The 14,705-nt window shown below is 42.2% G+C and overlaps 1 protein-coding gene across 4 annotated transcripts in view; it reads right to left on the bottom strand.

Annotated features, from left to right (window-relative positions):
• CMIP (c-Maf inducing protein) overlaps positions 1–14,705 on the bottom strand; it is a 278,661-nt gene that overhangs the window by 20,415 nt on the left and 243,541 nt on the right. For 2 of the 4 annotated variants that reach the window (XM_073605534.1, XM_073605537.1), the window contains 2 exons: positions 8,679–8,804; positions 2,863–2,979 (listed from right to left, as the gene is read on the bottom strand). In XM_073605534.1, the coding sequence (XP_073461635.1) occupies positions 2,863–2,979; positions 8,679–8,804 (243 nt within the window). The remainder of the gene's footprint in view (positions 1–2,862; positions 2,980–8,678; positions 8,805–14,705) is intronic. The other 2 variants (XM_073605536.1, XM_073605538.1) reach the window with 1 other exon arrangement.

Raw genomic sequence — 14,705 nt, 5'->3', positions numbered from 1 at the left:
CTCATCCCCTACAGGGCTACCAAATCTGCTGCAGAGTCTGTACAAAAAAGTGACAGCCACCCCAACCTATAACTCACCTTTGCAGCAAGGTGCACATGGAAGGGAAATGCACATCACAAGCACATCTTGCTGGGCCTTCATGTGCGTCCCTGTGCCTTTAAGAACGGGTGGGCTCCCTCCAGGCATACCTCCCCTATATCTATCACATTCTTATATGTGCTCCTACTATGGAGGCTCTAGAAATTGGGAGTTAGGACCACAGTATATACAGAGGTCCCGTGGCGTGGGCACTGCCGCTTATGCATATTTGCAAATCCCTCTGTTTTTAACATCAACTGTTAAACGGGGTCAATTTGGTTGTTTTGCAGGCTGGCTGGTAAGAGTGCTGGGAAATCCCTTGTTTGTTTGGGATGCATTGCCCTTCCATGTGCACCTTGCTGCAAAGGCCAGTTACAGATTGGGGTGGATGCCACTTTTTTGTACAGTTGGATGAATTGGGTGCAGTGAGGCACTGGATGCCTTCGCTGCTTTTGTGCTCTTGCTGGGTGTCACATGCATCCCTGTGCTTTTAAGGAGGGGTGGGCTCCCTCCAAGCATACCTGCCCTTAATCTATCCATTCTTAAATATGCTCCTACTATGGAGGCTCTGGAAATTTAGAATTAGGACTGCAGTATATACAGAGAACCCTTGGTATGGGTACTGACGCTTACGCATAGATTTGCAAAAAAGTGTGCACATAAAACCCTCCGTTTTTAATGTCAACTGTTAGATCAGGCCAATTTGGTTGTTTTGCAGGCTGGCTGGTAAGTGTGCTGGAAAATCCCTTGTTTGGCTGTGATCTGCTGCAGAGTCCCGTAACCACCTCCAGAACCCCCATTTCCCCCCACAATGACAGCCAGCCAGAGTCCTCCAGCATTTCAATAAATATTTTGCACTTCAGCAGAGAAAATAAAGGGGGTGGCTGGGGTACTTAGAAGAGTGGACAGGCAGTGTCAGTCAGCAAGAGGACAAAATGACACTGTTGTCATCCTCCCTGGATCAGCATCACGTGAGGGCAAGCCAGTGACAGCTCATGACACTGTGCACCCAGATCCCCAGCACCATGGACATGAATCATGATGGATCACCAACCATCACTGATGCTGAATTGCTAGGTTATTACTGAATTTTTTTTTTTTGCATACCCCTAAACATTCTACCACATATTGTAGGTTGGGAACCACTAACAGTTACAGGAATGAAAGCACCAAACACCACCCACAATCCTGAAGTAATCAACAACTGGTTACTGTTTAAAGTGCTCAGGCCGGCTGAAAGCCGATCATGAAAAAAGAATGGTGTCCACATATAATTTTTGTACTGCAACCCCATAATTTTCCTAATACAGGTTCCTTTTTCAGTACACATACACAGTTAAAATAGAAACATATACCTAAATGTCACTTTTTAATGGGGTTTTTACATTTCTAGTAGCTTGCTGTAGGACTCAATATACAGACAGTGAGAGGAATAGTAAGGCACAGCTCCTGTGAGCATTGCTAAGCAAAAAAGCAGACTGGATATGTAATAAGCAAATATGGCTGCTCCATTTACTTTGGTTAATAACGTAATAACTATATGCAGAAGCAAGGTTTTTAAAGCTGCACTCTAGGCTGTTATGAAAGAAACACACCGATACAGCTAGTTAATCATTAGTAAATCATTATTATATTTTTTATTATTATATTTATTATATTTTTTCAGTGCAACTAGTAGAAGTATCTGAATTTGAGAGAGTGTGGTGCAGGGACTGGGAGCCAATCAGGTGTGCTGCATGCATATATGCTGAAAAGGAACATGCTGATTGGCGAAGAGAGCATAGTGAACTAAATTGCTCTTTTATTATACAATTATCAGGCTGGGAAGGAGAGAGGACCCCACTGTATTCCTCTTACAGTCTATAACCATAACAGAGAAAGCAGTGTCATCCACCTGGCTGTGCTGCGTGTTAGGACTGTGTACATCTCAGAAATGGGGTACAGAAATACAAATTCTTTGGCAGGTAAAAGATTTGTATTTATGTATTTTTCTAAAAAGGACGCAATCAAAACTACAATTAAAATAAGCATAAAATTAAAAAATAGTCTTTCAAACTTAGCGCTGCTGAAGTTTGAATGACTATTTTTTAATTTATTCTTATTTTAATTGTAGTTTTGATTGCTTCCTTTTTAGAAATGTTTGTTTATACTATAGCAACTGCTCTTCCACTTTATTAGTATATTTCCCTAAGCGCCGGATAAGTGATCTTTTTTGAGAACTTCTGTGTTATTTATGTTTTTGTACTTAGTTTTTTTGTTTGCCTGGAGTCCAGCTTTACCATTAATTGATCGGATTATTTACATCAAGCTAAATGTTTAAAGAAATAAAAAAAAAAAAATGGCAGCTGCCATTTAAAGAATAATATTTCCTTAAAAACAGAAATGGGATCCGGTCATGCAACTATTCCAGAATGAGGTTATCTTTTTTTCTTACTGCATAGATTCAATCCGTGTATAACTCACATGAGAGGTGACAGCTTTGTAAAGCACTGTAGAGTATGTTGCTCTGTAGACATAGGCGAGTGCAATATCTTCTTTACGTCAGCACAGAGCCTTTCTGCAGTTGCTTCCTGTCTCCATGCTCTGTAATCTTTAATACCCATTTCGCAGCCCTTTATCTGTCTGTGTGCCCTGCCTTTCTTTCCTACAGCAGGAGTTACAGTGCAGCTAAGATATAAGTGGGGATACAGGAAATTTTTGCCAGATACACAGTACACTGAGCCATCTGTGCTCTATTTTCTGCAAGTCATTAAGCCAATGTGTGCTTATTGGCAGTTCTCGTACCTCCACCATGGTCTGATTTCCTCGCAAGGCAAGCAACATGCATGGACCCAGCTTATTCTCTGCCAGCGACAGGAGAAATTTCTTGGTTTTATAACAGGAACCCATCAAAATGTGAACCTGCGGGAGAAGAGAAAAGTGTTACACTGGACTTCTTAAAAGACAACTACATCGTAACACATTTCAGCATATACTGCATCGTTTTTTTTAAATGTGCTTTGTTAGTTATAAAAATAATTTACCACGGCATTGCATTAACTACTTTCCATATTTATTTAGGGCTGCCATTGTGTGTGCTACAGAGTTCACAGACCCATTCACATCAGTCAGTCCCTGCCCCAGAGGAGCTTACACTCTAATGTTCCAGTTTAAAAAGGGCACACACTAGATCAAGTTTCATCAGAAGCCAATAAATCTTTCAGTATGTTTATTGATTTTGGGACAGACTGTGTGAAAGGCATGCAAATACAAGGCGAACATGCAAGCCACATGATAGTATCCCTGGTGGGAGCTAAACCCAGGACCTCAACGCTGCATGATGAAAGTGATAAATAAACCTGAGTTGTACTAAAACCCTCCAAATTAGAGTGTCACTAAGGGTACGTTCACACCGAACACGGGTTTGGAATCGTGAGAGTTCTGCTTTCAAACCCACATTTCCGTGCAAGTTCGGGGGCAATATAAAAGACATCTGTCTGTGCGGGTTCATGCACAGATGTCTATTGAAATCGCCCCTGAAGTCGCCTACTTTTGGAAATTGGAGCGGCGCCACAAAGATGGAGTTGCACCGATTGGGACAGTGCCGTTTCCGACAATAGGCTGCGATTTGACATGTCAAATCATGCCGCTGTGAATGGGGGCTAAACCTCTCAACATAAGAAACTATCAATAAATGGTGTATTACATTCTGTTCATACTCAGTCACATTTGTTTTCTGTATTCTGCAAAAAACCTTGTTGATCTTGCTGCTCTCTATCTCCCCCTTCTGTCCATGTCCTCAATTCAGCTAGGGATTTTGCAGAGCATTGTTGGTAGCTCTGCACATGCTCAGTTTTCAGCGAGTTTCCATGCTGAACATTTCCTCCTTATCACATCTGAGCAGCCCACATGACTACAGAGTCACACATATGGGCGTATACACAGTGTTAAACGACAGCCCACTCCCTCCATCCTCCTCCATGCCCACTAACCAGCTAAACATAATGGGGGAGGGATATTACATGTACATTATTGGTGGCTTCACCTCCCTCGAATACTAGCACATTACGAAAAGCTTAACTTAGAATGAAGCCCTCCAGCACTAAGCTGTCACTGCAGACAGGGCTTCCATCTTCACCTGGTCTTCCTTCCAGGTTCCTGTCCTCCAGCCTTCTGATTAACCGCGCCGTGATGATGCCACTCTTGTGCATGCTTGCGCGAGTCAGACTGCGGCACAAAGCTCTGAAGGGACGGTGCGGTATGCCGTCCCTTCAGAGCTAATGCGCCGGTGACATCACCAGCTGCATGCAGTGTGAATAACTCCTAAACCATACAGGTTTAGGGGATATTCACTGTATCTACAGGTAAGCCTTATTATAGGCTTACCTGTAGGTACAAGTTCAAAAACAGAGTTTACTTCCACTTCAAACAGTGTGTGTTTAGTATCACTTTAGGATTGCCCTGCATATTAGGCAATGTAAGATGCCTTACCATACTTTTATAACTGCCTTATTTTACAAGGTTTTACTATAGCATAGCATTAAGTGATGGGATTAGATTTTTGTATACCAGTTTTTTGGACAGAATAGGAATCTGTATACCAATTCTCTCCCTTCTGTAAAATTTTCAGTTAAAGGAGCCAACACCAATTTGGAGCCGGGACTATACACATAAGGCCGGGTTCACACTGGTAAGACACGACTGTTGTACGACTGTCATTCTACTTTGCCCTTCGACATAGGTTCTACTTCCATCCGACTTGAATGAACAGTATAAGCTTTTACTCTGACTTTGAGATAGTCTGACTTGTCCTTTGACCAATCAAAACAGTCCCAGTGTGACAAATAAATTCCTTTTACTGCTGCTGTAATCACCATGTCAGATGTCAGAAGTCGGATGGTTAGGACAAGGATCCTACTTTGATCCGACTTAATTGATATTCAATGGGATGAAGTAGGACCAAAGTCGGAGCAAACTAGTGCAGGAACCTTTTTCAAAGTCGGACCAGTTAAGACGGCTCTCATAAGGAATCATTGACTTATACACGTCATGCTCCTGAAGTCGGAGCGTATGTCGTACCAGTGTAAACCCAGGCTCAAACTAGCCATTTGTTTACTGGTTGGATACCGGACGACACTGCAACACACCTCTGCTGTGAGTGCTGGATGAACATTCGGTCTGGCTGTACATTCCTGTTGATGTCATTGTAGAGGGGAGGAAGGAGGAAATCTCTCCAACAAAAACCTGTCTGGTCAATGTTCGAAAGATCAGGAGACTGTCACCTCAAGTGTATGGACAGGTTAAGGGTTACACCATAAAAAGTATGTTACTTTTACTGAAACAAATGTGGTGTTTTTTTTATTTTTTTTAACAGGTTTATTTAATATGTCAGCATTAGATGTAATCAGTGCAGAAAACAGCAGATTGAGTCAAACACTTGCTTAATTTAAGAGTCCGTGTTACTTATTTCACACTCTACTCACTAGTCAAAAAGCTTCTATAATTAGAACCTAAGGTGACTCAAGGTAAACTCTGTTTAATTCAATGACATCATACATGGAGAGGAATACACAAAAGCATTCCAACTTCCTGCCCGATTGCATCACAAAAACTAGATCCTGCTCCCTAGATATCATACTAATGGCCTTAAAGTAAACGTCTACTCATAGCAATATGTAGGCTGGCATGCTGATCCAAGAGCGTCAATAAGTGTCCTCATCAGGAGTTCTAACTTATTATTGCATGCATGGTCAAAGTCAGGGGTTTACAAAGTATTGAAGTCAAAAGACGGTGAGAATCTTTCCCTTGTCCTCCCCCAACAGTGCTGCTGACTTCCCTCCTCTCCCCTCCCGCCAGCTGCGGGCACACAGGGGGATGTTTCAGGATGGGGAGTGGGGAAGGAGCCGGTAAATATGTCAATTACTGACCCCTCGGTACCAATTGTTCACTGTTTTCATTCGTAGCTGAAGCATAGTCAACTTACTACTATGTGGTGTACAAAGTTGTTTGTTAAAGTGCAGAGTCTGTCAACAACCTGTATTAAAAGGCGTGCCAATATCTCAGCAGGGACAAATCTTTCAGGGGCAAGGAGTGCAACAATATAAAACAGTGGTCTCCAAACTGTAGCCCGGGGGCCGAATGTGGCCATTTGCTTGCCTTTATCTTGCCATTGGGGCACTATTCCACCAACTGGCACCAATGAAGGCGCACCATTTCCCCTACTGACACCATCAATGGGGCACTATTCTTCTCATTGATATCAACAACAAGGCACTATTCCTCCCATTAAAACCAATGATGTGCTGGGCATTTTCTGCTCCTACTGACCAAGGTCTGGCCCCCCTAAAACCTTAGACTGTAAATTGGCCCTTTTGGCTTGGAAAGTTTGGAGACCCCTGATTTAAAGGTACAAGAACGCTCATTAAAGCCATGAAACTGGTTTCATATCACTGACTTCACCATAGGTTCATTGTGCAACTCATTAACTCAAATGAGCACCTAGATCGGGACTGTCTCGGCAAATCTGGATCTTTTGGCATCTATGCTATAGGCCACAGACATCTATTCCTCAACACAGCTCTCTATTAGTATTTTGCTATCCCCTTCATAATATTAATTCTTGTTTTGTGTTGGAAACCTTGCTGGGTATTGCATTTCAGGCCGCAGTGTGTATGTCATGACGTGCAGTGTACAGTACCATCGCCATAAAAACATTTTGCACAATTCCCAGGCCTTATGTCTGCGATTTATAATGGTCCTGCTGTTTTGTGGCAGGCGGTTTAATGCCAAGAATTCTTGTAAAGAAATACTGTCAGAAATGTCAAGGGTGGCCAATCTCCCCAGCACAGAATTCCATGGAAGTTTCACGCAAATCCAGCCCCAGTTTAAATTCATGCTTTTCAAATAGCAGCTAAATGCAATGCAATGTTATCTATTCCCTTTCCGTGGGGCTCTGCTATAATGTGGAATGAATGCAGAAAATGGTAGACTTCATGTAAAAAAAAAAAAAAAAAAAAAAATGGTATAAACGTATCCCAATTTCAACATTTAAATTCTTTTACAGCAGCCCCAGAGTAAGATGGTGTTCCAGGGAAGCAGAGGGTGAAAGATCAGCACACATTGAGTTGAGAATCTTATTTGCACCTCATTTCAACAGGGAGGTGTGTTTTTGGTGCGTTTTTTTTTTTTAACTAACCAATGCAGTGAGCAAGATTTTTAACACAACAACGGAAGCACAGGAGCCAGTGTGAAGACATACACAGAATTTAAAGGGATGCATTTTTCTTGAGCTTTTCTTGCGCTAAATGTGCCGATAATGGCGGACAGTAAAATCATATTTAAATTAATGATATTAAAAAGTCAAATATAATACAATTATATAAAAAAATATATATTTTTTTAAAACTTTCATTTTCGGTTTCAGACAAGTGCATCCTGAGTTTTCGGTACCAAAATTTCCATTCGGTGTACTTTTTACCGCGTTCCAGTACAGTAAAAAAGCAGAATGTTGTACTTTTTTTTCTGGAACAGATACACACTGCACTGGTGTGAACTATGCCATTGAATCCCATACTTTCCATGCGTTTTTGGTGCAGAAAAAAAAAAGCACTGCTCTGCATGTGATGTGAATGGGCCCCGATTGTCTAAATATGTGAAAAGCAAATTCCTGTTCACTTTAAATACCCAATCATGTGCAGATGAAATAAGAAAAAAACAATATGCTTTTCACATTATTGGATAACTGAAGCGAATACTCACACAATATATTCAATGAAGATTCTTAAAGCGTATTAAACCCAAAGCAAAAAATTTAATATACTGCAGCTTACCAATCATTAGATGTGGCAGCTGCATTAGTTTTCTTTATTTTTAGGCTCCTCCTCCCTCTGTTTTCACCTGGTGATCTGGCTAGTAACACATTAGAATGCCTCCATTATGGAGGAAGGAGTACAGGAGGCACAGCAGCATTGCCATTCTGATACATTCTGCTGGAGAGCTTGTGCTTTTGAAAAACAACAGACTTGCTGGCTGGATCACCAGATGAAAAGAGCAGAAAGAAAGCCCAAAAAACAATTGGTAAGCTTCAATATAAAAAAATGTTTTCTTTTGCTTTTAATGCTCTTTTAGCAAATCAGCTAAAATATGTGCTACCTATGTTCAGGCTTATGGGCTAAATTTACAGTAAGGCCATTTTTAATAAAATATATTCTATTCCTATTGGTGTCCTTGTCCCAGTTGTGGAGACTTCTGCATGCAAGTAAAGGAAAACCTTTTCAGTGCACACATATGCAGAAATACATTTACATTTTAATAGGGAGTGAGGGTTAGAAAATATTTTAGGTGTTTATTGTCTGTGTATCTGTACCCAATTTCCCTTCACTTCCTGTGACAGGTGTCAATAGGACAGGAAGTGAAGGTAAATTTCCCCAGCAGACACACAAAACTTGAAAAAAACGCTTATTTTCCCACTCCAATATGATAACCACACTCAAGGAATCTTTTTTTAACAGAATGTATAGAAATCACATGAGCATGTCCACTTAGTTCTTAAAACATTCATACTAGAACCATAGTCAAAATAAGGGTAAGCAAGCTTGCAGTGGTCAGAAACTTAAACTCACATTATTGCAGACACGTACCATGCTGGCAAAGAGTTCACCATCGTCATCACAGGCGACACCCCCTGGGCTGTATAGCTGGAACCAGCCATCCTTCCCAGCTCTGACGCTCAAGAGACAAGAGTGAACCTGCGGGAGGAGAAAGAACTTTAATTAAGGAACACAATGCTCATCTTAAGCAAATTGCCTTTAGCCAATTTCAATTCAGAGTAATTTGGCATATTATAAAAAAAATAACTTTTTTCGCCCAAATCCAAAAGTATATTGATTGATTAAAGAGACCCTGTCACTTCGCCCAGTCTAGGCATAACTGGCCCACTACTGGCCCCATTTATGTCAACCTTCTCTACCCTCCCCCTACACTCTATTCCTTTAGTAGTAGTTTGTTTAGTAGAATTTGTGGTGCCACCTTTGGGCTCCTCAGGTCCAAGCACTGCATGGAAGTCACATATCCCCCCCCCCCCCCCCCACAACAGATCAGGGGAGTGCTATTAACGTGTGTAAAAAGCTGGCCATACACTAGTACATTTTCAAATAGACATTTGGTCGAATATTTGTACAAAGATTCTCGATAAACTCAATGGCTTGATGAGGTACAAAAGTACTTCAAAACCTTTCTTGCTTTTAACATTTATTTTGGAATGAATTAAAACTACCGTATATACTTGAGTATAAGTCGTTCCGAGTATAAGTCGAGGCCCTAATTTACCACAAAAAAATGGGAAAAACTTATTGACCCGAGTATAAGACGAGGGTGAGAAATGCACAGCTACTGTAAGTGGAAAAGAGGGTCAACAATGCCCATTTGCAGCCTCACTGTGCCCATTTGCATGCTTTACTGTGCTCATTTGCAGCCATAGGTCCCCCGAACTTCAAACTCGGTAGTTAAGGGTTCCTAGATGCCCCCTAGCTGCAGCCAAAATTTGGGGTCTCTAAACCCAAATGGTCCCGAAATGACATTGCTGCAGATGGACACAGTTGACCGACTTTGGGGCCCCGTATCTTGGGGCCACTTAGTGCTAGGAACCCCAAATTTGGTGTGCAAACTCAGTAGAACTAGCACCATAAAATACCCTGGGGTTTCTAGCACCAAGTGTCCCCGAGATACAGGGCCCCAAAAATCGGTTCAGAAAATGTCAAGCACTTTTCTGCAGCAGAATGACATTTTCCGAACCGAATTTGGGGCCCCGTATCTCGGGGCCACTTAGTGCTAGGAACCCCAGCTTTAGATATGTTATGGTACCAGTTCCACTGGGTTTGCACACCAAATTTGGGGTTCCTAGCACAAAGTGGCCCTGAGATACGGGGCCCCAAAGTCAGTTCGGAAAATGAAATTTTTTGCTGCAGAAAAGTGCTTGACTCGAGTATAAGTCGAGGGGGGCACTTTCAGCACAAAAAAATGTGCTGAAAAACTCGACTTATACTCGAGTATATACGGTACATACATTGTTACGAATTTGTTCATTTAGATAAAACATTTCCCAACCTGTTACTTTCAATTTTCTTGTCTTTGTGGTCAAAACCAAATGTCGATTTGATCCCAATAACTATTAGAAAAGTCGCAGGACATGTGAAATTCAATGCATTTCTATGAGAGGCGCTCCTGGTAACACTACAGAAGTCGCTGCGACTTCAGAATAGGTTCCTGCACTACTTTAGTCTGACTTTTGATGCGACTGGGCCAGAGAGTGTAAAGTTGCACTGTAAAGTTGCAATGAAAGTCGCACGACTGTCATCTCACAAGTGTGAAAGAAGCCTAAAGCAAAACTAAACCCATCGATTTAACAGTTTTAATAGAAAATTACATTCCCCATTATTAGATTATTATTAGTCCTGGGAATACTCCCAGGACGTTGCTAAGTGAGGCCTAGTCATCCACCTCACACCTGTGATGATGGAGGTCTGAAACACTGAGCTCAGGTCTACTGCATCTACTACTGTGAGCAGTATCAACTAGGCCTCACTCAGGAACATGAAGGAGCTTTTTCTCCGATTCAAACCCCTTTACATGCTCTTTCTCTTCCCTGATGAAGTAGTCCTGAGTTCAGTGTTTGAGACCTCCACCATCACAGGTGTGAGGTGGAAGACTAGGCCTCACTTAGCAACACGTGGTATTCCTGTCAGGATTCATAAGGTATGTAAATGGCCTACACCTATAGCAAATGCATTATTCAACTTTAGTCAGAGCTGCACAGTGTTTTTATTTACAGACACCCCTTACCTGCGTAGGCGTTTTTCTGGTAAATGTGAAGTAATCCTTTAAAGTGAACCCTCACTAAGGCCTAGTTCACACTAGTGAACACGGGGGTGAGGGACAGGACAGGCACCATTGAAAACAATGGGGTTATTTACTAAAGGCAAATCCACTTTGCACTACAAGTACACTTGGAAGTAAAGTCGCTGTAGATCTGAGGGGGACATGCAAGGAAAAACAAAAATAGTATTTTTGCTTGTACATGATTGGATGGTAAAATCAGAGCTTCCCCACATTTCAGATCTTCCCGTCAGATCTAAAGCGACTGGACTTCCAAGTGCACTTGCAGTGCAAAGTGAATTTGCCTTTAGTAAATCAACCCTATTGTTTCCAATGGTGCCTGTCCACATCAAAGCAGCACAGCTCAACGCAATTTTAGAAAAAGGTCCTGGCCTACTTTGGTGCGATTCCAGTGCAATTTTGGCCCCATAGCATATGCAAACCAAAATTCTAAATGCAACCAAGTCACACTACATAATAGCACTGAAAATTGTATGAAATCTCAGCAGTGTGTACTTAGCCTACAGGTCATGTCGTGCTGCCCCCTACCTCTCTTACAGGTGGACATTTTTTATTTTTTTAACCCACTTGTTTATTTGTGCTGGAAAGCAGCACTCCCAAATTTCTTGCCTAGGCGAGAATTATTATTTTTTTATTCCCGTGCCCCATGTGCATTGCCAGATATGCCGCAGGCCTTCCGGTACCGAGAGAGCATTGCAGCACAGCTGTGCATTCGCTGGTTTACCTGACCATCTGTGGGCGCGCAGGGTTTTCCGTGTATGTGCAAAGACAACCATCAGGGAATTCCCAAAGCATTCCAGGCTTTGCACATGTGCGGAAACTCACCCGCATGTGCGCACATGTGCCGATGTGCTCTGCGCATGCGCAATAATGGCAGCGCCTACCGGGGGGGGGGGGAGCCACCATAAAGGTAAGCTGCAGTTGTGTTTAATTTATTTATTTTTGTCCTTTGATTGAAGCTGATGAACATGTTACTTTTCTCAACCTGGTTAACTATGTGACTGTTCAACAGAATTGCTCCACATCAGTTTTTATTATCAGGCTGAACTGAAATTTCAGCCTGTGTGCAAAAGGTGATGGGAATGATATTTACATACATAGGCTGTCTGCACTTCCTACAGCGTAATCAGCATACTTGCATTTTCTAAAATTACAGAACAAGTATTTGGAAATGACTGATAATGAATCTATTACATTTTTGCTCTTATCCTTGCAAAGAGAATGAAGCAGATAAGCAGCCCAGGACCCGACACCCTGAATAATGATGTGCCTCTGCTCATCTCCTGCACTATATTATGTTAATTCACGGAACAATATACACAGAACAGGTCAGGAAAAGTTACCAATGCATCATAGGGAGGGGGCCACGCCTCCTACTTAGCTATGGGAGGGGCGTGGCCATGCAAAGGTCTCAAGATAAGAATTTTGACATGTGGTATGACTGTAGAATGCATAGAACAAAATAAAAAATAATATTTATTCCGTAACAGAGGAAAAAAGTCCAATCAATAAAGAAAAACGAACTTAAAAAATATAAATACGTTTGAAAATGTGCGATTTTTAAAATGGTCCGGCCATAAGAGAACAGTGTTTTTTTTCCCCCCAAAACGCTTGCTATAAATAAACTTTGCATTGCTGGAGAGTATAATATTGGTAATAAAATAAGAGGAAAATGCTAAATACAGTCAAGGCATTCCAAGACTGCCAAAAAATCTTCTCTAAGAGGCAGAAGTATGACGCAAATGGCGGTTTACAGCTGACGTTTGTTTTGTTATTGCATGCTGAGTTAGTCATGTCATGAAAATAGAGAACCAGTCTGGATTTCTAGATTTTTAAAGATTTGTCAGAGGCAGGGTACACATGAGTCTGTCTGAAAGGGAACCCCTCAAGGTGAAATATGTAACTGGAATAATGTTCTCCTTTTCCCACTCCCAGCGCAGGATCGAAATGGCTGTTCTTTCCTGAGATTAAAGCTGAGCTCCAGGCAGATATTAAAAAAAATATCAATTACTGCCATTATGTTTTAATGAAAAAATAATTAAGTGCATGTTTAAAGCCCCATTAAACCTTCCATTTAAATCAGCTAAACACATTCTATGCACATGAAAGGTGTGTGAAGTCTTATGCTGGCCATACACTATACGAAAAATCGGCCGAAAAATCGTTCGTATAGACACTTCGTTCGTTTTTCGGCAAGTTAATGGGCACAAATCGATAATCGTTTGTGACGTTTTTGTGGGGAAAAAACGAACGGGAAGTTTGGAAAATTTCTGCCGAACGTACGATAAATTGCAAGGTTAATGTGTTTCCCGTCCGAACTGTCTGCACTAGGTATATGTAAAAAAACGAACAAAAAATTATTTATTCATGTCCACTGAACAATTTATCGGTCATTATATGATGGCACGATCGTTTGCGGTCACGGTCGAACGTTCTTTTTTCGAAAATGGGTTCGGCCGATTTTCTGTATAGTGTATGGCCAGCATTAGGCCGGCCATACATTGTGCACATTTTTTACCTGCAACCACGGGTTGCAGGAAAGAAATTCGCTTGATTCCCCCATCAACACAGACAGCACTGACAGGGGAATCAGCAATTGTCTTCCCCTGCCATTCCTGCCCCGGGAAAAGACAGTGATTACTTATAGCCACTAGCAGGCTGGTCGTACCCAATCAACCTGGTACATTCAGCCTGCCCGTTAACAGTTCAAATCTCGGCCTGTTACTGCTGAACTGGCTGAGATTTGAACAGTGTATGGCCAGCCTTTTATTTTCTTTGGAAAGCAGACGAAGTCTGAGCAGTAAAGACTCTTTGGGGGTGAGGATCAGGTTTGCGGTAAACCCTGCAGATCAGAGACGTAGCTTGAAGCTTGTGGGCCCCGATGCAAAAGTTGACCTGGGGCCCCTCCACTACTATTCACCGTGTCGGGTGACAAGGAGGCTGTATGGGCCCGTAGCTGGCCCTCTAACTTCCAGATTCACATACATACCCATCGCTTTCACCTGGCAGATGAGAGTAAGGCCTGCCTGCCCCCACTTTGTGAATGGCTGAGCAGGGCAGGGAGGGAAGGGGGGTGAGCAGAGAGTGCATCACCAGGGGATAGAGCTTAAGCCATCACCCTGTGTAGGTGAAACTGGAAACTCAGAGGGCCTGGATTGGGTCTGGGTGGGCCCTCTGAGTTTACTGAATTATCTACGCAGGGTTATGCAGCAAGTGCTTTTCCCCAGCGACACAATGTGAAACCTAATAAGACAGCAAAGCCATATGGGCCCCCTGGAGCCTGGGTGGGGTTGCCATTGCGACCCTCTCAAGTTCTGCCCATGCTGCAGGTTCAAAAATCAGGGTTCTGGAGAATTTTTGTGTAGCTTTGCACGAAACTATTTTTAAACCACAAAGTACTGCCTGCCCTTTGAACTATGGCCAGTAGGCTTGGAAGGGCCAAAAGGGGAACTTTTGGTTAAGTGGGCCCCCTCAATAAAAAGGGGGGCACAGAGCAGCCAGGTTAAGTGGGATCCCTCAATATAAAAGGCGGGCACAGAGCAGCCAAAGTGTCAGTGTATTTTAAGTTGCTATAGGGAAAGGAAGAGTAAAGCTGAAAAATTCCAAAAGGGAGAGATTAGGTTCAGTTATGAAAATGTACTTTTTGATTGCTAGCTCTTTGGACAATAAATCCAATTTGCTGCTTATTATTATTTTTGTCTATTTGTATTTTTGGTCGATTTGAGGCCAGAGGTCACTTTTAGGTGCCGTTCCCT

Source organism: Aquarana catesbeiana, linkage group LG11 (genome assembly GCF_042186555.1).
Source record: "Aquarana catesbeiana isolate 2022-GZ linkage group LG11, ASM4218655v1, whole genome shotgun sequence".
Classification (NCBI taxonomy): domain Eukaryota; kingdom Metazoa; phylum Chordata; class Amphibia; order Anura; family Ranidae; genus Aquarana; species Aquarana catesbeiana.
Note: the sequence above shows the minus strand (reverse complement) of the source record. Positions and strands in the feature narration are given on the sequence as shown.